The following is a 22,753-nucleotide window of genomic DNA, read 5'->3' as shown; positions in this document are numbered from 1 at the left end:
TCCTGTCCATTTTAGTTCACTGACGCCCAGGATGTCAATGTTTATTCTTGCCATCTCCTGTTTGACCACCTCCAGCTTACCAAGGTTCATAGATCTTACATTCCAGGTTCCTATGCAGTATTTTTCTTTGCAGTATCGAACTTTCCTTTCACTTCCAGGCACGTCCACAGCTGAGCGTCCTTTCGGCTTTGGCCCAACCACTTCATTAGCTCTGGAGCTACTTGTCCTTGTCCTCCGCTCTTCCTCGGTGGCATGTTGGACACCTTCTGACTTGAGGGGCTCAACTTCCAGCATCATATCTTTTAGCGTTTTGTTTCTGTCCATGGAGTTTTCTTGGTTAAGATACTGGAGTGTCTTGCCAGTTCCTGCTCCAGGTGAATTGTGTTTAGTTAGAACTCTCCACGTATTCACCTTCGCGAATACATTCTCCACATGTTTTCCATGTAAGGAACAGGAACCCCAAATTCAGTTTCTGCTATCTTCAGTTGGGGAAAAGGGCAAATTAGCACACAATTAGTTCAATTTAACCACTCATTTCCAAGTTCTGATTATGATTCCTGCTGACCAGTTAAGAAGCCAAACTTAGATAAGAGGAAAACTAGTAACCACATAACTAGCTTAATTTTGATTTTGAATACAAATGTTTAGCAATGGCCACAGCCCCTCTTTGTTTTGTTTTGTTTTAGGTCTTACAGCCATGTGGTACATAAATGTTTTCAGCCTCTGGTAATGGCAAAAGCAAAAACAGCAGAAAGAAGAGGAGAGGGTGGATAAAATTGATAGGCATTGTGCAATTATAGATCAGTGAACAAATTCAAGCATGTTAAGAACCTTGCAGGCTCAGACAACATGCAGTTGGTTTCCACATCAATCAAGAGGTTTTTGTTTCAATGGTAGCCAGTATAAAACCACCTGCTCAGGAAATATTCTGGTATAAGGAACCGTACCTTTATGTCAGAATCACAGAAAGAGTGGGAACTGTATCATACATTTTGATTCTTTAAATTTCAAAGTACCAGCTCCAGAGCAAAGGCAAAGGAGAAATCTTTCTTCCAATTGTTTATTTGACCATGCAAGTAGTTCTTCAATATGACAACTGGTACGCTTTCTGGCTCATGTATTGCACCAAATAGTAGGTTTCTGTCTCCTTGAAAGATGTGCTTTTCAGTTTTGCCTTTAATGACAGCAGCTAACCAAACCACTGTTGCCTTCTGCTAATTCTGCCAAATTCCCTTGATGCTACTATTTCAGCTTCACTATTTTAGAAGCGATAGCTAGCTGGAACCAATTTAAAATCCTCCAAACAAAAAGCATAGAATTGTAACTCCATACTTTCTTACCACTAAGAAGACCCAGAATGAACTAAGAAGTTCATTCCATTTTTTAGTAGATGTATACAAGTTTTTTCCACTAAATATGTATCTACCAGAGTGGATTTGACAGTGCAATCCTATATAAGTGTATTCAAAAGGCTGGGACGCGCTACATGTGTATAGGATTGCAGCCAGAGATGTGAAGAACAGTATCCAATAACACAGGGTATAGGCTTCTAAACATTACAGTCTGAGCAGGGAGCATTTGCCAAAGGGAGGCAGATTTAAAAAAAACAAAACAAGAACAACACCTTAGTACAAAATTTGGCCCTAGATTCTATTACACAACATTTTTAATAACTTCTCAAAATTCTAATTATTTTTCATACAGGCTATATATCAGAAAAGCAATATGAGGCAATTTTTGCAACAAAAATAAAACATTTATGGCCGCTTAAAGGGTCAAGAAATTGTTTGGTGTAAGTTTCTGTGTACTACACCCTTGTACAGTATTATCTACAAAAATGGTAGATAGGAAATACAACCCATTATTTTCTCTGGTATCCCTCTCCCTGGGACCCTTATGCAATATACTACATTAATGCAAACAATAACCCTCAAGCAGTTACTACAATAAGCAACAGGATTTTGGACTGTGTCTCTGTGTTTGTTTTTTTAAGAGGAAACATTAAGACCTACCAAGAACAGCACTCTTTATGCACAGATTCTCCCTGCCACCATACTTTATACACCAGAATATAATATGAGATGCTCCTCAACTGAAACTAATGACATTTGTTATTTTGAAAATACTTGCTCTGAATTACTATTACTTTAACAATAGCAGTTCCAGATCTCAATCCCCCTCTACTAGACAGTTTATAACTCTCACCAGAGAAAAGGGTTTACCCAAAACACAAAAATATATCATTACAAATGGAAACACCCCCAGAGCAATTATACAAGTATTATAGCAGACAATCTTCAGCTTGTGAGTAAACAAAAATGGAACCTGCTTATTCAGTAGATATATTTGTGCTTATTCAGTATACATGGCATTTGTGCTTATTCAGGGAAATATCTGCACACTTTACACAGAATGACTAACTATCAGCACTGTTTGTTCTGCACAGCCAAGATAGATGAGGCTGGGGAATAAAGTTTACTTGTTATCTTTCATGCTTACCCACACAACATCGTTGCACATGGGATCACATAGGTTTACACAAGAAGAATAATCTGAAAGACTAACATGTACCACATGATAAGAAGGAACAAGGATTATCTTAACTCTTAAAATAGGCTTATAGTGCAAACAGGAGTAAAAGCGCGCGCGCACACACACACACAAACACACAAAAGCATGTAGGGACACACTCATCTCACCTTTATATCTAAGCTTATAAAGATGAAAGCAATCTACTAGCATACTTACAGTGGTACCTCGCTAGACGATGATAATCCGTTCCACTGAAATCGGTGTTTAGCGAAATAATTGTCTAGCGAAAAGCATTTCCCCATTGGAATGCATTGAAACTTGTTTAATGCATTCAATGGGGAAGAATCGTCGTTGTCTAGTGAAGATCGGCCATAGGAAAGCCGCTTTGCGAACCGCCAATCAGCTGTTTAAATCGCTGTCTTGCGAAGCTTAGGTCCTGAAAATATCTGTTTGCGAGTGCGGAGGGAGCTGTCAAAATCGTCGTCTAGCGAAAATTGGTTTGCAAAGCAGGGACCAAACATTGTCCAGCGAAATTCCCCCACAGGAATCACTGTTTTGCGAATCGCTATAGCTATCGCAAAAAGCCAATGTCTAGCGAAAAAACTGTCTTGCGGGGTAACTGTCTAGCGAGGCACCACTGTATTGGTTTCTTTTTAAATACAACCAAGCTGAGAGTGAGGAACAGAACTCTGAAATGTGGTGTACTCTACTGAAGTTTTTTCAGTCAATGTGGTCCTTTGTTCAAGAAAATTTTAATCATGCCTATGAACCCAATGGCAAATGGCTTCTAGACTAGTCTTCCCCAACCCCAATTCCTCCAGCTGTTCCCAAACACAACTCCCATCAGCATAGATATTATCAGTATGGGCTCAAACAACTGGAATGAAGTGATCTAGATGCTAACTATCTTGTTAACTTTATTCAGAGCTGAGCCCAATTATCTCTGGTTTCAGAATCTGTTCTTTCAATTCAATCTAACAACAAACTGGTAGAGATCAACATCTAAGAAGTAAACACTTTACCATTTTTTCTTACAAAGCATATCCAAAGGTTTCCATTTCTTCTGTTTATTCTTTTCTGTTCATTCTTCCTTGTTCTAAACAAGTATGATTCCATGATATATGCACATGCTAACATAATTATACAGCATTAAGGGGACACAAGGATACCCAGTATTGTGTAGCAGTGGGTACAATGACGGACCAGAAAGCCTGGGTTTGAAGGCCCACTCAGTCATGGAAACTCACTGAGGGTGTGGGACTGGGTAAAGCCACTCTTTAAATAGCTCACTTACTGTTCTGACTTGATGGTAGATAACAAGAGGACACAGGTTTGACAAGGTCAGAGAAGAATGCTGCATATCAAAACAACTACAACAATGTTCAGTTTTAAAAAAATAAGCCAGCATGGAGAAGTAATAATAAATGCCAGATCCGAGGTAGAAAGACCCAGGTTCAAATCTCCACTTAGCCAGGAAGCTCAGAGAGTGATGTTGGGATAATAACAACGACATGCCACCAAGTCAATTCTGAACTACTACAACCTTTTCCGGGCTTTTCTGGGTAGAGACTACTCACAAGTGTTTTGTCATTCATTCATTTAAAATATTTCCCCTCTTTCTCTTTGAAAAAAACCCAAGATCACTCACATCATTAAAGAGGCAATATTTAAAAGCCTCTTCTGGGGGCACTGTGGAACTGTGCAACTTGCCCAAGGTTACACAGACTGTTCTTCTCCTGGGGGCACAGAAGTCCTAGCCTAAGCCACCTCCCAGCCATACTGCAAGGGGGAGGGTGGTTTGGACCAAACCATGTCTGCTCTGTATACAGTACACGTATCTCAATAATCGGTTCCACCCTATTCTTCATAACCAGAAGTGTTAGCAGTAAATAAAGTGCTGGCTACTGGTCTCAAAATGCTGCTAAAACTGCACTACTCTTGCACTTTTCAGACAGGGGAGCTTGCAAATTTACTTCAACTAATCTCTCCTGACGTTCTCCAGCACAGGTTATAAATTAATATACCCTGCTTGTATTCCATCCCTAAAGGAACTGAAAGAGCACAAATAACGCCCTGTGCTACCCAGCCAACGATTTCTTATTGTCTACAAAGGAGTGGATGGATTGCAAAACCAAACATTCCCAGAGTCTTTGCTCTGCAGTTTCAATTGCAAGCATGGCTTTTAGAGTAAGATGACACGGCACATTTTTCGAAGCCAGTCCACCTCCACAAGGACGCTTCCTGGCCTCTCACTTCCTGCTAGATTTTTGTTAAAATTACGAATTAACTGTTTCAACAGCCACACCATCTATATCGCCCGCTCCAGTCCCGTTTGCTCCCTCGGCCCACACTCTCTCTATACCGAGACATCATTTCCCCTTGCAAATATCAGAAACTAGTGCAAAATATCAACGGAATAGACCTCCTCGGCCGCCGCTCCACCGTTAAGGGGAAAGATGGAAGGGAAAGCACCGAAGGGACAGATTAAGGTCACGAATACGACTGCAAGGCATGCGCGACCTCCCCTTCCTCCCCAATGCCATACTTTTCGCAAAAGAGCGGCTGAGAAGTCTATCTGGCAGGCATGGGCTAGCGCCTTTATCATTTCTAGGTATGCCCCAAAATAATATATTCCCGTGGGGAGGAAGTCAGGGAGAGGGCGGCCCTTTCTGGGGGATTTTCTGATGCCGAGCGTAGATCCTATGAGGGCACCCGAGGCTTCTCGGTGAAATGAATGGAGAGGCATTGCACGGATGATGGGGGGGGGGAGTCTGCAATAAAGCACATGAGGCCGGCGTGGGAAGGGGGGGTGCGAAGAAATCTGTATGGCTGGAGGGACGAAGAGGCTGAGCTTTAGAGAATCTGCATATCTGAAGGGGAGGAGCTGCAAGCGAGAAGGTAGAAAATAATTCTTAAAAAGGGGGAAGGGCGAAGGGAGGAAAATTAAAAATATGGGGGAGGCCTAAGGGAGAGCAGAAGGTGCAGGAGTTGGCGGCAAAAAAAAAAAAAAAAAAAAAAAAACAATTGAGAGAGAGAGAAGAAGCCAGAGGCAAGCGAATGGAGTTAAGGAGAATCTGCTGCATGCTTGGCCCGGGCACGAAGGGTGTCGGGGAAACAGGGCATGAGGGGAGCACGCCAGGTTTCGGCTTAGGCGGCAAAGGTTAAGGCAGCCGGCCCGGCGGAGCTTCCTGCAACTGGAGGACACAAGGCGAGGGAGGCGGAAAGAAGGGCAGCAGAGCCCGGCTCCACCGCGGCGAAGGCCTGCAGGGAGCCATGGCCGTGCAAAGCGGGGAGGGGGGGAGGTGGAGGGAAGGGGGGGGGAGAGAGAGGCGCACCAACAACACACAGCTGCCCTGGCTGCCCGCCCAGCCTGTCTTCTTGCACGGCGAGGAAGAGGTCGGCCGGCCGGCGCGTGGGCTGGGTTTCCCCGGGGAGAGGAAAGGCGGCGCGGGGGGGGTGGGAGAGAGAGAGAGAGAGAGGCGGCGGGACGGCGAGGTGCCTCACCTGTGGCGCTGAGCAGGAAGTCGAGAGTGCTGTGTCGCGCGGCTGCCATAGTGAGGGAGAGCCCTGTGCCATGCCTGGTGGAGCGGCCGTGGCTGCGCTGCGAGTGCCACTGCCTGACTGCGCTGCGTGCGTCTCGGGGTGTGTGTGTCTGTGTGTGTGTGTGTGAGAGAGAAAGAGTTGCGCACGCGAGGTTGAGGCCGGGTTGCCGCCGCCGCCGCCGAGTTGGGAGAGCCCGAAGGGGAGGGGCAGCGGGGCGAGGAAGCGAATGAGTCGGCGAGGGGTGGGTGGGGAGTTGGCAGGGGCTCCTCGCGGCGAAGATGGTGGCAGGGAGCGCGGGGGGGAGGGAGAGAGAGAGAGAACCTGCCTTCGCCTCTCCTGTTCGCCTCAGGGAGCCTGCGGAGTGTGTTTGCTTGCTGGTTGCTTTTGTTTGTATGTATGCGGCGGTGATGGTGGAATGGTTTCGCCATGGCAGCGGCGGCCGCACCAAACATCCCATTCCCCCAGAGCCAGTGAAATAATAAAGAGAAATTACTTGTCCGTCAAAAGCTTTCGTCGCAGAAAAGCAGGCCGGGATGAGACGTTGAGAAGTATCATATGGCTGTGTTATTGTTTTAATGTGAAACTCCAGTAACGGGTTAAGAAGGGGGGGGAACGAGTCAGGTTTTGGAATCACACAGGACTCTTCCTCAGGCCTGAAGGCAGACGAGGTGGGAAAGTGACTGGGCTGCGGCCCTTACCTCACGTGAAGGGAAATGTGCATTTTCTGACACACTCGTTGGTTGGGGAGGTAAACGGAGCCTGTAGAATGTGACCAACCTACCATCTTAGCCATAAATTTTCTGTTTTCACCACTTCTAAAAGTTGAGGCGGAGAGAAGCGCTTGTATCAAGCAATGGCCAGGGTATTATGAATTGCTAGATTGCTGAACAAGAGTGTGGACGCCAAACTTAAGCCTGTTACCCAAGACTGGTACAATAATCTTGCACAATAAATGCTAAAACTATTGGGGAGCAGTCCAAGAACAGCCCTGGTGGAGATCAGGCCTCATTTCCCAAAAACAGAAATTACCTGTCTCATTTATTCATGAACAAGTGCTTTCAAACACATCTAACATGTTCAGATGCAATAGGGCACTTTGACTATAATACTGTAGTTACATGGAAAATGCAATTTACAGAACAACACAGGTTGAAGGTGAACCTGCCAGATGTATTCCCTGCTCTTCTTTGTATACAGACATTCAGCACTCGTTACTTGAATTAATTTAGATTAAATTAGGCATCCTTCAGTCTCGAGAGACTGGTAACGTGCTCTGAATAGAGGACTTGGAACAACGTCTAGTGTGGCTGAGAAGGGCAATTTGAGAGTGACAATCCCTTCCACACTGAAGACAAATGCAATCTGTCCGCTGTACAGCTCCCTGATTTTGCTGCTTTCGGGACTGCCTCAGCCTGCTGGACAAGTGTCTCTTCAAAATGGGAGAGGCCATGATGCACTGCCTGCCTCCAGGCTGAACTCTTAATTAACCAGCTGGGATTCATAGTAGCTTCTAGCTTTTCAGTGCAGACTTGGTCCTTGCCACCGGCTTCCTAGAGAAATTAAATAATCTAGATAATAAAGATTACTTTTAAATAAACTGTTTCAACCATTTTGTTAAAGAGAAAAAAGACTTTTCCAATTTTTGGCATTGAGAATTCTGGCTGCAGTAACTGTACAGTATATAACTATATATTCCTTTGTCTTATCTATATTATCAGGTATCATACTCAATAAAAACAGTTCTGGAGTTAATGGCACCTTACAAAGCAATATTTGTTGCAACACAGCATGTACTCTTTTCCAATACTGTTTCGCTACTCTACATCAGTGGTTCTTAACCTTTGTTACTCGGATGTTTTTGAACTGCAGCTCCCAGAAACCCCAGCCAGCACAGTTGGTGGTGAAGGCTTCTGGGAGTTTCAGTCCAAAACTCCTGAGTAACCCAAGGTTAAGAACCAGTGCTCTACATGACCACCATATATGATAATAGCTTCCCACTTGTGCTTCACATTTCCAACACACATTTGATACATCTGTATACATCTTCGACAGTTTTTCTGGAGTCATATGCCACCTATAAAACAGCTTGTATATATTCTCCTTAAAATTAACCGATCTTGTCAGCTTTATATTATTTTGCCATATTTTCAACCATTGATCAATATCAATATTATGCCCTATGTTTTGTGCCCACTTAATCATACATTCTTTAACCATTTCATCTTGCATTTTCATTTCTAACAGATAGTTATACATTTTCTTACCAAATTTTATGTTTTGAACCTAATAAAAGCTTATCAAACATCGTTTATTCTGAGTAGAAATCTATTTTGTCTTTTGTGTATCTAGATTCCAGCTGTACTCTGGACCACCAGTCTATATAGATATGCTGTGTCTCTAGCTCTTCTTTAGACCTTAGTTCACCATCCTTTTTAAATAAATCTTGGTATCTTAAAAGTTTAGCTTTTGTCATGAGATTAGGTTGTGTAAAGGCCTCTATAGGTGACACACATACAGATGTTTTGTGATAAATTTGTTGTATAATCTTTCTCCACATTATAATCTTTCTCCACATTATAATCTTTCTCCACATTTTTTTAAAGTACAACAATCTACGTCATTGTACTTTTAAAAAAATCCTCTGAAAATAAGCCCTAATATGTTTTTGGAGCAAAAATTAATATAAGACCCTGCCTTATTTTCGAGGAAACACAGTACCTTTTAATCATATGAAGAATGTTCTATCTTGAAATGGTAGGACCAAGTAAATACCACAGAGTTTAATAGTTTACATTTGCAATTGGATGCAAGTGTCCACTGGACTACAGTTTTAATTACTTTTTCCAGCATTTGGCTGACCCATTTCCATATAAAAAAATCAAAAAAGGAATAGAGCATCCTCTCTTTCTTCACACTCTTGATCTTATATTAATCAAAGAAAAGAGAAGTTGGAAGGGGCCTACAAGGCCATCAAATCCAACCGCCTGCTCAGTACAGGAATACAGTCTAAGTTTTTCTTGAATGCCTACAGTGTTGGAGCACTCACCAACTCCCAAGGTAACTGGTTCCACTGTTGTACCACTCTAACAAACAGGACGTTTTCCATTATATTCAACTTGTGCCCATTGTGTGTCCTGCACTCTGGGATGATCGAGAACAGATCTTGCCCCTCCTCTGTATGACAGCCTTTCAAATATTTAAAAAATGCTGTCATATCACCCCTCAGTCTTCTTCTCTCAAGGCTAAACATGCCCAATTCTTTCAGCCTTTCCTCATAAGGTTTGGTTTGCAGCCCACTGATCATCCTTGTCACCCTCCTCTGAACTTGTTTCAGTTTGTTAGTATCCTTCTTGAAGTGTGGTGTCCAGAACTGGACACAATACTCAAGGTGAGGCCTAACCAGTGCTGAATAGAGGAGGACTAGCACCTCACAGGCTTTGGAAGCTATACTTCTATTAATGCAGCCTGAAATAGCATTTGCCTTTTTTGTAGGCACATCACACTGTTGGTTCTTATTTAGCTTGTGATCTACGACAATTCCAAGATCCTTCTTGCTCATAGTTTTGCTGAGCCAGGTATCCCCCATCTTGTAACTATGCAGTTGGTTTCTTTTTTCCCCAGGTGCAGTACTTTGCACTTATCCCTGTTGAATTTCATTCTCTTGCTTTTGGCCCAGTGCTCCATCCTATCAAGGTCATTTTGAATTTTGTTTCTCTCTTCTAGGGTATTAGCTATTCTGCCCAATTTGGTATAATCTGCAAATTTGACAAGCATTCCCTGCACTCCCTCATCCAAGTCATTAATAAAAATATTGAAGAGCACCAGGTCCAGGACTGGTGCCCCACTAATTACCTCCTCCCAGTTAGAGAAGAACCCATTAATCGTCCTCCTCTGAGCATGATTTTGTAGCCAATTGTATATCTCCCTGACACTTGATCTATCCAGCCCATACCTAGTTAGCTTGCTAATCAGGATATCATGGGGCACTTTGTCAAAATCTTTGCTGAGGTTAAGATATACTACGTCTACAGCATTCCCTCTGTCTATCAGTGAGGTTACCTGATCAAAAAACGAGATCAAATTAGTTTGGCACGATTTGTTCTTGACAAATCCGTCTTGTCTTCTAGTTATTACTGCATTGTTTTCTAGGTGCTTGCACAATGACCGCTTTACGATCTGTTCCAGAATTTTGCCTGGGTTTGATGTCAGACTGGCCTGTAGTTCTCAGGTTCCTCTTTTTTGCCCTTTTTGAATATAGGGAGAACATTGAACCTTCTCCAATCTTCTGGCACCTCACCCGTTTCCCATGATTTCAAGAAAAAATGGATAGCAGTTCTGCGAGGTCTTCAGGCATGTAATGAGACATGTCTATCTCAGCAAGCCTACAAAGCAGTGTTCTAAGTGGGAAATGATATACACCTTGTTTGTATATCATCAAATACAGCACACCACACATTTCTGTTTGGCTGTCTGTGCAGGGATCCCAAATGATGAATCAGGATACCGTATCAAATGCACATAGAACATAAGAACCATGTACATGCGCCATATGCACTATATAGTATTGCTCTGTTAAGTCATTTAAAGCCAGATAGAAAAATCAAACACGGAGGGAAGGTTTCTAGTCCTTCATCATCATATCCACTTTTATTGCCCTCCTACACATGGAGAATGATAATCTGATAAGGGAGAAAACTTCACTTTATGGAGGCTTTCCATGTGAGTCTGGAACCTGATATTCCATGGTCCTGACTCTTATCACCATCCTCAACAGAGAACAGAGGTGCCCTCTCTTCAGACTCATAGCATCCCCACTCCACCGTGTGGGGGGCATAGGGCTAGAACACTCCCGATTGTGTATGAGCACTATACCTGGTTTTGCATGACTAAATAGAGTTTATATCATATGCAGAAGAGACATCTGTAGAGGAAACCTTGTTCTCTTTCTCTAAAATAAGTGGCATGAGAGTATTTAAGTTGTTCCACTGCAGTGGAAATAAATGAGCAGACATCTATGAACTTTGTTCATGTTTAGGGTTTACTATGTAAAACTTTTAGATATTACTATTTGAAAGTAATATATGTTGGCATCTAGAACTCATATGATTAAAATGCTCAATATTTATCCAAGGTCTGCATCAGCACCTGGAATCCTTGGGCAGCTGCCAAGACTCCAGCACCTTATCAGAGCCCATGCTTACATGCCACCTTGGGACCCACTAAAAAAATATTTTTGGCCCAGCACTCTGAGTAGTGTCATGTGATTGGCCCTAGTAAACCTTCAGATTTTCCCCAAAGCTCTAGCCTAGGAGTTTTTTGGACCATATGAGAAATTAAAGATGGTGGCTAGAAGCAACTGCATGGAGCACTGCTAACACAGCTAGGTCCTTTAATGCACGGGTTCCCCAACCTTTTTCACCCCGTGGACCACCTGGGGAAGGCGGGGGGGCCTTGTGTGCATGTGCAAATGAGCGTGCATGCTCTTGAGCGGGTGCATGCATGTGCAAACGGCAATGCAGCACTCGCACAGGCATGCTGGAGTGCATGCATATGTGCAAATCAGTAGTGCAGGGGTGAGTGTGTGCGGTGGGTGGGGCAGGAGGTCTGTCTCCGCGGCCTGGTCCGGTTCAGGCCACAGAAGTGTACCGGGCCGCGGATCAGGGGTTGGGGACCTCTGCTTTAATGGTTGGGTTAGATGTTATCAGACAATACTTTTCTTAGAACTTCCTCTAACTGGGATCCAGACCTGCTGATATATACCTTTTTACCTACATAGAATTTCTACCTAATAGAGATTATACATATTTAGTTGTCCAACGTACCATTCAAACTGTGTGGGAGGTATCTTCTTGGTGGAGGGAAGTTGGAACTAATGAGATCTTGAATTGGCCAAGGAAGAGTTTTGGTTCACATAGCTGCTCAGGCACTGTAAAAATGAACTATGTCTCAGCATTCATTCAGTCTTGGATTCTGTTCAAAAACCAGTGTTGCCCATGACGAAATAATATAAAACCACAGAACTGTGGACAATTGATTTGACATGATGAACACCCTAATCCTGACAGTTTCTCCTTGGCTTTTGTTGTAGAGTAGCAGATAACGGGGGATTTCAAAATTGCCAACATGTGAAACCTGTAATTATACTGTAATTATTGAGCGTAAGAACTTAGGTTTCATAGATCATGAGGACACCACTAAGCTGTGACTTGATCAAAGGGTGAGTCACAATAGCAGCTCTGCCATCCTGCATAAATATACGGCAAACAGTCTAAGAAAATGAGTCTCTAAATAAATATAGATGGGCCCTGCACATGGAAAGGGGCTGAATGTTTAGAGATTTTTTGAGTGCTAACTAAGGAGCTTCTTGAGACAGGTTTGGGAAGAGAAATGTACGTTTCTCTCCATGAAGGAAAAAGTCATCAGATGACTCTGATTCTGGGCCTTCTAGTCTCTCTGTCAGACTCCCAGACCATTTAAAAAAAAAAATACAGCAGTTTTGAATTCACAACAGTCCTCGGATATTTTAACCAGCCTGTTCTCCAGCCTGTGTTTTGTTCCTATAATTTGAGTGGTGGTGACAAGGTGTGAGTGGATGTGCGTGCAGTTTTTCTACCCCTTCCTTGCATATTTGTGAGCACAGTGTAAGATCTGAATCACCATTGCTTGCAAGCATATTGACAGTTGTATGATTCTTCCCCATTTGTATGAAGGAAGGTGGCTGTTGGCTAGGAACAACCATATTTGGGCATGGACAATTGAGCAGCTTATTGACTTATCAAAGATGAGGAATGATATCTTGTTTGCAGTTATGCAGTGTAACTGTACATACACAGAGCAGGAGGCAGAGTTACAGGAAAGCAAGAGTATTGTACAACATAATGGGAGAACATGAATTAACGAACTAACTGCAGCATCTTTTGGGTGACACTCCACATGGAGTCTTATTGGGATGACATCTTTTGTATGCTCAATTCCATTTCTCATATGAGATAGAGAACATGGTGGAATTTCCTACACCAGACACAAACTGTAGGGGCCAAAGGGAACCTTGGTTCCAGATCTGGGCAGCACCTAGTTGTCAGAGGTGATCTTTTCTGAAAGAAAAGATCTTCTTTTGTGAATTGTGGGTTTTATAGTGTTTTACCTGCTACACTTAGTTCCATGCCTGCTGTACACAAGCAATGATTCAAGGCAAGCTGTGCAAGGGTATTTACACAGCCAACAGATCTTGCTGATCTGAACAAATATACCTGATGAGCCATCTATACAGATAAGCCACAGTGCAGGGTGTTGTGAACTGACAGGTGTGCATTTGTTACGGATAATAAGGATGGGACTTGTTTTATGCATTGTAAATATGCCAGAAACTTTTACAAGTGCTTGCCTCCTATCCATGCAAAATTGATTTTCCTTTATTTTATTTTATTCACCACCTTTTTCCTGGGGGAGGGATCCAAGATAGCTTACAAACGATTTTAGAAAAAAAGTATTAAAACAACTAGAAATACAATAAATTACAACATTAAAAGCAGATAAATGTATCAGTCATTACAAGTACTGAATAAAATCTCTTTAAAGCAATTTAAAAATACATTTTAAATGATTAACAGAGAGAACACCCCCATTAAAACCCTTTTGGAGCAAGCAAGCCTAAAATGAATTGTCATTCTATGCCTGTAGAAGAACAGCAGGGACTATGATGCCTATGGAATTCACCTGTGGAAGGGAATTCCATAGACACCAAAAAGGCCATCCTTTGTGTCTGAACCAAATGAATCTGTGAGGGCAGTGGGGCTTGTAAGCATACAGCTCTCCTAGGAGAATGCTGAGGCTGGATTAGAGAGGTTCAGAGTCCAGTTGACCCCTATTTAAGTTGAGATGAGTCCTTGTCTCAACCAGGCTGTCCCACTGGCACCCTTTTGCCAAGTCTATTCCCACTTAATAATCACTGAGAAAACAAAGTTGAAATCATGAGTCTTAGAGTCATCCAGAGCTCTCAAAACTCAGGCAATTACTGGACTCAAAGTAGCTTGATTTGTGGCCTTCAAGAAAACCCAGTTTAGTAATATAGCAGGTTATCTGCTCAAGAGACCAAGCATAAGTTTTTAAGTATTATTGTTTTATTAGAAAAATAAAGAATTAGAGATATTCAATTTGTTGCAAAGCATAGCATACAAAATCATTTCCATAATCTACTATATTTAGAAATCTAGCAAATTCCAGGTACAAAAATTAAAATAAGAAAATTCTAATAGCTAGAAAGGCAGGTAAGGCTAAGCCCCCCTTTCTATTCTCCTACTATGAACTACATCTTAGCATTGAGAACTCCAAAGTCCATTCAAAAATCAAAAATGCATGGTAAAATCCAATAATCCAAAAATGAGTCTAAAAAGAGTCCCTGTAACATCCTGTCATTTTCTTCACACGCTGGAAACACCTTCTTCACTCTCCACTGATGTAAGCCAATCAGGACAAAGGATTGCTCATCTTTCTACACCTCCTTTTCTCATGGGATCGCAGGTGTTGACATTCTTCCTCGATGTTATGGCTCGGCTCTTCGTCTTTGGCCTTGGCCAAGCTATCTACATGACAACATTCCTAACTAGCTGCAAGAGAAAACAGCTTCTCGATGCTTCTAGTAAAATGACACAGACTAAGATGGATTCCTTGTACACCATTCCATGACTACAAATCCCATTTAGAAATTACATTTTAGTTTCAATAACCTAAACCATGACAGGACTGACAGAACAGTCTTCTGCAAATACAGTATCTTAAAAACTGGGGAGGCTCATATGAGCAGATGCAGTCCCTTAGATAGCCTGGATCTGAAATATAGGGCTTTATAGAAAAAAGCACTACTTTTGAATTGTGCCTAGAAAAAGACCAATAGCCAGTAAAGCTATTGTAATAAGGAATTTCTGTTCTCTCTTTAACCAAAACCGGTCAGGAGTCCAGAGGCAGTATCATAGGCCCACTGAAGTTTCCAAATCCCACAGTACTATTCTCAGAGCTGTCCTCTCCAGGAAGGACTGGGCCCATGCAGTCCTCCAAGTTCCATCTCACAGGATACGATGGTCATTGGTATCAAAAGCTACTGAGCAATCCCACAAAACTAACAGGAATATATTCCTCCTCTACATAGTTTACCAGGGCAACCAAAGTTGTCTCTATCCTATAGGCAGGTCTAAAGCCAGACAGAAATAGATCCAGAAAATCCATCTCTTCTGGAACTTCTGGAACTGAGTAGCCACCACACAATCCAGAATCTTACCCAAGAATTGAATATTTGAGATTGGTTGGTAATTATCCAGTACAGAGGGCTTCACAACAGGGGACTGTGATATTTATGGGGCTGCTGTGGGGTGGATTTTGTGATTCCCACTCCTCACCTGTGCTGAGGCTGGCAAGATTATTGTTTAATTGCTGCCATTTGTGATAGGTTTAAATCTTCCCATCCTTATATTCTGAGATGTATTTGTTTGGGGATGAATGCATATATGATTCCAGCATATTTCAGCCAGTCCCACATCTGGTTCTTGGAGCACTCTTTCATAAAGTGTCTACCTGTTGTAGAATGACAAAGTATATCAGTAGTTGCATATCTAATAATTTGTTCTTAATAAGATTAAAGACTCTTTTTCAATTAAACTTAATTAGATTGCAGAATATTTATTGCAGCCTGTATATAAATGTACTCTGTACACACACACACACACACACACACATATCTGGACATATTAAGATGATATCTATGATTTCTGGAAGCAAAACAAATCACTTTAAGGTTACAACTTAAAAGGAAGATACAATTATGGTCTGTGACTCAGAGAAAGCCTTCAGGCTTTGCTTTTAGCAGACATGTCTTTCTTATGCAGTGTTTTAAATAGTTCTGGCTCTCACAATGCAAGTTTTTACATGAGAAGCCCCTGTGCCTCAAGGATGTTGACAGCCTTTTTTATTAATGATTTAAATGCTCCTTTTTTGTTTTTTTATTAAGTATGTCCATATACTATGGTGATAAATTCTGAATGAAATTAAGGGCAGATGTTTGAACTTGTTTTTGATGCATTCCTTTGCAAAAGATTTCAGATGAGTGTAAAAGGTATTAAAGGCTTGTGAAAGAACCAGACTCTCATTCCTCTGTGCCCACTGCTACCAAATACAGGCCGGAAAGAAGTTTGACATGACATGAAATTGCTTAGACGCGGGTATTATTACAGTGCGGCTGCATTAACTTGTTTATGAGTTCTTGCCTCTCTGGTGGCGAAGTCTTACTTAGTTGATGTTTGTGCTTTTAGACCATTTGACATAGTACTTTGAGCACTATCCTTTAACATAAATCATTTCTAGGGAAAGAATATGACCAAGGTAAGATAGCCAGTAACACCCAACTATTTCTGTTTTATCCCCTATCAGAGACATTGATGGAACATCTAAGAGATTGTGCTAGAATATATGTCTGATGCAGGTCCCTTAAATAGGGTAAGTCCTCCCAGATTGTAAGCCACTTTATAGGTCACAATGTCCATGTGACTTCAGCATGGAAATAAATGACCAGCTAGCATATGGGAGATTGATGTGAGTTACCTAAAATGTAAGCTACCCATTTTGGACAGCCTTCTACCTGTTTCCTTGAGAGAGAGAGAGAGAGAGAAGAGTGTGCATGCACGCTCTGGGGTTCTAGATTGTGACAGGGGGCAGGATTACACTTACCCCTGCCTCCGCAGGCTTTGGCCCTTTCCTACTTCTTTCAAGATAGAAAGTTCTGTGCTTCTCCCTGGACATAAAATGTATTTTTGTACACCTCTGTACATCCCACATTTCATATGCTTTTACCATGCAACACAAATGATGACTTGTAAGGAGATGGGCAGCTTCTCTTCTTGCCTTTTATTGTGGCCTATCTATCTGCTAGTGTCCCTAAGCCTTAGAGAAATGGCGAGAGTAACAGCCACTGTACAGCTCAGACACTCATATCTAGCAAAATTATTAATGAAAACCCATTGTTTTTTCACATCATGGGTTCATGATATGATGGGTAATTAATATGTTCTCAATCATCTTTTTGAACAATTTATTGTAAAAAGTAGTACTGAAAGCTTTATATAAAGGAAGAAATAAAAGTAAAAAAGCAAAGGTTATATAATGTCCCGTAGCTCTTAAACCACTTTCTGGGCTGCTTACAAGTTAATTATGCAGGCCCCATATGCTACTCCCCAGTGAGCTACTCGTTTTTACCAACCTCAAAAGGATGGAGGGAGTCAACCCTGAGCCAGCTACCTGGGATTGAACCCTGGGTTGTGAGTTTTGGCTGCAGTACAACAGTTTAACCACTGCGCCACAAGGCTGTATCACATAAAATGTTAGAAATAAAGATCAGGCTATTTGATGCAAAGCCATTAAGCAGTATATTTGATGCATAAGCATGGCTAGATGACTGCAAGGGGAGGAAATGCAATTTAATACCCACAAACATCACTGAATCACTCTTAGATGTGGTAAGCCACAACAGCAGGGAAAAAATGTGGTAGAAGAAAAACATCACTTGCATATCAATGTCTCAGGAAAGACTACCTTAAGAGAGCTTTTGCTTTGGAATTTAATCAATCCTGAAACCTGTTACAAGTTATTTATTTATTGGTTTTTGCTACCTTTCTTCCAGAACTGGGATTCAACACAGCTTATAAAACTATCAAAAAAAAAAAAAAAAAGAGCTATAACAACATTACAAAGGCTACAGTTATAATGGAGTGCAAAATCCATTATATTTGGATAATACCATATCTAAACATAACCACTGTGTACAATTTTTCATGGTTACAAGAGCCCCTTCAGCACAGTTACAAAAAGTGGAAGGAGGGAGATCCGAAAAGGAAAAGGTTAAAAACAACAACAATCAAGAACAGACTAATAATCTTAAAAGTCTTTTGTCTCATTTTAAATGGGTTTCAAGCTGTAGCTTTTGCAAAGCAATTGCATCTAAATAACCAATGCTAAAGTCGGGAGTCAAGAGATAAAAGGAACAACAGGAAAGTTTGGCCTGGGAGTTCAAAATGAAGCAGGGCAAAGGCTAATAGAGTTTTGTCAAGAGAACAAGCTGGTCATCACAAACACTCTTTTCCAACCACACAAGAGGCAACTCTATACATGGAAATCACCAGATGGGCAATACCGAAATCAGATTGATTATATTCTCTGCAGCCAAAGATGGAGAAGCTCTATACAGTCAGCAAAAACAAGACCTGGAGCTGATTGTGGCTCTGATCATCAGCTTCACATAGCAAAATTCAAGCTTAAACTGAAGAAAGTAGGAAAAACCACTAGGCTAGTGTAATTGGGTATAATCTAAACCAAATCCCTTATGAATGCACAGTGGAAGTGAAGAACAGATTTAAGGAACTAGATTTGGTGTACAGAGTGCCTGAAAAACTATGGATGGAGGCTTATGACATTGTACAGGAGGCAGCAACAAAAACCATCCCAAAGAAAAGGAAATGCAAGAAAGCAAAGTGGCTCTCCAACGAGGCCTTACAAATAGCAGAGAAGAGAAGGGAAACAAAACGCAAGAGAGACAGGGAAAGTTACAGAAAGTGGAATGCAGACTTCCAAAGAATAGCAAATAGAGACAAGAGGGCCTTCTAAAACGAACAGTGCAAAGGAATAGAGGAAAATAATAGAAAAGGAAAAACCAGAGAACTGTTCAAGAAAATTGGAGATATTAAACATATCTGTGCAAAGATACAGTATTAAACATTTTGTTCAAAGATGGACATGATAAAGCACAAAAATGGGAGGGACCAAACAGAAGCAGAAGATATTAAGAAGAGGTGGCAAGAATACACAGAGGAATTATACCAGAAAGATTTAGATATCCCGGACAACCCAAATGGTGTGGTTGCTGACCTTGAGCCAGACATCCGGGAAAGTGAAGTCAAGTTGGCCTTAGAAAGCATGGCTAACAACAAGGCCAGTAGAGGTGATGGCATTCCAGTGGAACTATTTAAAATCTTAAAAGATGACGCTGTTAAAGTGCTACATTCAAAATGCCAGCAAGTTTGGAAAACTCAACAGTGGCCAGAGGACTGGAAAAGGTCAGTTTACATCCCAATCGCAAAGAAGGGCAGTGCCAAAGAATGCTCCAACTACCATACAATTGCATTCATTTCACACGCTAGCAAGTTTATGCTCAAAATCCTCCAAGGCAGGCTTCAGCAGTACAGTGGACCCTTGACTTACAGACGGCTTGACTTACACACTTTTTGAGTCACAGACTTCTCTGGCCGCAAAATTTAGGTTTGACTTGCAGACTGAGATCTGACTTACAGACCAGAAAAAAAACAGAATGGAACAAAAATGGCCTGTTACGGGATTAATCGGTTTTCAATGCACTGTAGGTCAATGGAGACTTGACTTACAGAATTTTTGACTTGAGAACCGCCTTCCAATACGGATTAAGTTCTCAAGTCAAGACCCCACTGTATGTGGACCGAGAACTCCCACAAGTAAAAGCTGGATTTCGAAGGGGCAGAGGAACTAGAGACCAAATTGCTAACATGCACTGGATTATGGAGAAAGTCAGAGAGTTCCAGAAAAACATCTACTTCTGTTTCATTGACTATGCAAAAGCCTTTGACTTTGTGGACCACAGCAAACTATGGCAAGTTCTTAAAGAAATGGGAGTGGCTGACCACCATATCTACTGAGAAACCTATATGTGGGACAGGAAGCAACAATTAGAACTGGATATGGAACAATTGATTGGTTCAAAATTGGGAAAGGAGTATGACAAAGCTGTATATTGTCTCCCTGCTTATTTAATTTATATCCAGAATACATCATGTGAAAGGTTGGACTGGAGGAATCCCAAGCCAGAATTAAGACTCCCAGAAGAAATATCAATAACCTCCGATATGCAGATGATACCACTCTGATGCCAGAAAGTGAGGAGGAATGTAAAAACCTCTTAATGAGGGTGAAAGAGGAGAATGCAAAAATTGTATGAAGCTCAACATAACAAATAAACCAAGATCATGGCTACTGGTCCCATCACCTCCTGGCAAATAGAAGGGGAAGATACGGAGGCAGTGACAGATTTTACTTTCGCGGGCTCTGTGATCACTGCAGATGGTGACAGCAGCCACAAAATTAAAAGATGCCTGCTTCTTGGGAGTAAAGCGATGACAAACCTTGACAGGATCTTAAAAAGCAGAGACATCACCTTGCCAACAAAAGTCCGAATAGTCAAAGCTATGGTTTTTTCTGTGAGTGATGCATGGAAGTGAGAGCTGGACCATAAAGAAGGCTGACCGCCAAAGAACTGATGCTTTTGAATTGTGGTGCTGGAGGAGCTCTTGAGAGTCCCCTGGACTGGAAGGAGAACAAACCTATCAATTCTGAAGGAAATCAATCCTGAGTGCTCACTGGAAGGACAGATCCTGAAGCTGAGGCTCCAGTACTTTGGCCATCTCATGAGAAGACAAGGCTCCCTGGAAAAGACCCTGATGTTGGGAAAGTGGGAAAGCAAGAGGAGAAGGGGACGACAGAGGATGAGATGGTTGGACAGTGTCATGGAAGCTACCAACATGAAATTTGGCCTAACTCCGGGAGGCAATGGAAGACAGGAGGGCCTGGCGTGCTCTGGTCTGTGGGGTCACAAAGAGTCAGACGTGACTAAACAACATTCTGTTCTTCAAAATATATAATATTTTTCCATTCTCTTCAACAAAAATGGTTTTCTGCAGCATGTTGGGAAAGGTCATGTTCTTGTTAACCCATTCCAAAACTGGCACAGAACCACACAGCTATGATTTATACTAAATATCTACTAAAATATCTTTGTCAAAACTTGTCTCCTAGTGGGAAATGAATATTTTCAAAGCTGCTGTCATATAAACTCTTAACTCCATCGGATCCACAGGGAGTGACTTTTGAGTAAACATAAGATTGTGATGTAAACATGACCAAAGACGCAGTTCAGAGATAAGGTTTCACAGTTAATGTTCTTAGAATTTACATATAGTTCAATTTCAGTTTAAGCATCTGTTTCATATAGATTTCACTGCAGTATGATTCCTTCCCATTCTTTCCTACTCCCCAGCTTAGTGATAAATATAGCAGCAGACAGTGCAATAACTGGAAAAGCAGTTTTAAATCCTGCATTATTCAAAGTATGTCAACCGCATAGTGAAACTAGTTAATTATTGAAACTCCTTTGGATAGCTAGTTACTGCTTGGGGCCACAGAACAATTACTTTCTATCAGCAGCAGACACAGTTTCTTTCATGTGAGCTCCAAGGTCAAATATTTGAGATTGTTAAAGAAGTCAAAGATACCAATTCAAAATATCCTTTGTCTGAAAAAAATGGTTATGAGTCAAAAAGAAAACATTCATCACTTGGGTTTTTTGAAAAGGAGAAGTTCCCTCACAAACAGCAAATGAAAATGGACATCTCTTTTTTTATTTTGTCTGAATTTATTGCAGTGTCCTTTAAAAAAAACATAATTTTTCATTTAGTTCTTTGACCTTCTCTGTCTAACCCAAACAAGTGAGCAAAAACTCTATCATCTAAATGAATTAATCATATCTTACACCAGTATAGGGTATATGTCCTGGAAATTATATTTTAAAATGACTAGAGTAAATGGAAATTCTTAGGTTAATATATCAGCCTCCACTGAGAAAGAACTCCTACAAAGGAAACTTCTGCACCTTAAAAATGGCCAAAACCCACTTCATACCAGCTTTGTTGAATAAATATAGTGAATCAGCAGTAAACTTTCTATAATTATACCTGGCAAGTACTAAATGGATGTTTATTCACATGGTTAGCAGTACTAATCTGAGTGCATAACTAAATCTGTTGAAACATTTTAGGTGCTTTGATAAATTTAAGTTACTGGATTTTTAAGGCACCACCTATGTGCCTCTAATACAGTGGTGCCTTGCTTAATGATCGCTCCGTTGAGTGATGAAATCACTTTGCGATGGACTTTTGGCCATTGCTGGAGCAATCGCTTAGCGATGTCCCCTATGGCTAAAATTCGCTTTGCGATGATTGCGGGGAAGCGATCATGGCAAAGCGAACTTTTTTAAACAGCTGATCGACGGTTCCAAAATGGCCGCTGCAAAAACAAAATGGCTGCCGCTGTTTTGCCTCGCTTTAGAGGCACCCAAAATGGCCACCGCTATGGAGTAATTTCACTTTAAGGTAACTTTTTAGCCCATAGGAACGTATTAAACACGTTTTAATACTTTCCTATGGGCTTTTTAATATTGCTTAGCGATTAAATCACTTAGTGATGTTTTTTCCGGAACGGATTAACATCGCTAAGTGAGGCACCACTGTATCTTGGTTTGCTATTTACAGGACAGTTCTGTACAAGTCTATTCAAGAAAAAAAGCACCATTCAGTTCAATGGTCTTTCATAATTCAATTGAAAGACCAATCTGTACAGTAGTATCAAGAATTACAATAAATCTCCTGTGACTATCAACTGTCCCAGTGTTTTGTTGTTCTTTTCGTTTGTTTTTACTTCAAGTAGCATGTAGCTCAGAATGGCATAGCTTTGTTTTTATGGATTGGACCAGTGAATTGTGCTTATCTGCTATCCCTGTGATTATCAGCAAGTTCCTCTTTGCTGAGTAGACGGCACACGGGTTGCAGAGATTCTAAGA

At 41.4% G+C, this 22,753-nt stretch overlaps 1 protein-coding gene and 1 long non-coding RNA gene across 3 annotated transcripts in view; one reads left to right on the top strand and one right to left on the bottom strand.

The window, feature by feature from the left end:
* Positions 1-7,231, bottom strand: part of SMS (spermine synthase) — a 40,955-nt gene extending 33,724 nt beyond the window's left edge. The window contains exon 1 of one of the 2 annotated variants that reach the window (XM_078390442.1): positions 6,037-7,231. In XM_078390442.1, coding sequence (XP_078246568.1) covers positions 6,037-6,532 — 496 coding nt within the window. In that variant the 5' untranslated portion in view covers positions 6,533-7,231. Of the gene's footprint in view, positions 1-3,554; positions 5,260-6,036 lie in introns of those variants that run through there. The other variant, XM_078390443.1, reaches the window with a different exon arrangement.
* Positions 5,345-18,766, top strand: LOC140705717 (uncharacterized). Its single transcript, XR_013543558.1, has 2 exons — positions 5,345-5,430; positions 17,741-18,766. It is a non-coding gene; the product is annotated as an uncharacterized LOC140705717 (long non-coding RNA).
* Positions 18,767-22,753: the final 3,987 nt, after the last annotated feature.

The sequence above is a fragment of the Pogona vitticeps genome, chromosome 3, assembly GCF_051106095.1.
Source record: "Pogona vitticeps strain Pit_001003342236 chromosome 3, PviZW2.1, whole genome shotgun sequence".
Taxonomy (NCBI): Eukaryota; Metazoa; Chordata; class Lepidosauria; order Squamata; family Agamidae; genus Pogona; species Pogona vitticeps.
Note: the sequence above shows the minus strand (reverse complement) of the source record. Positions and strands in the feature narration are given on the sequence as shown.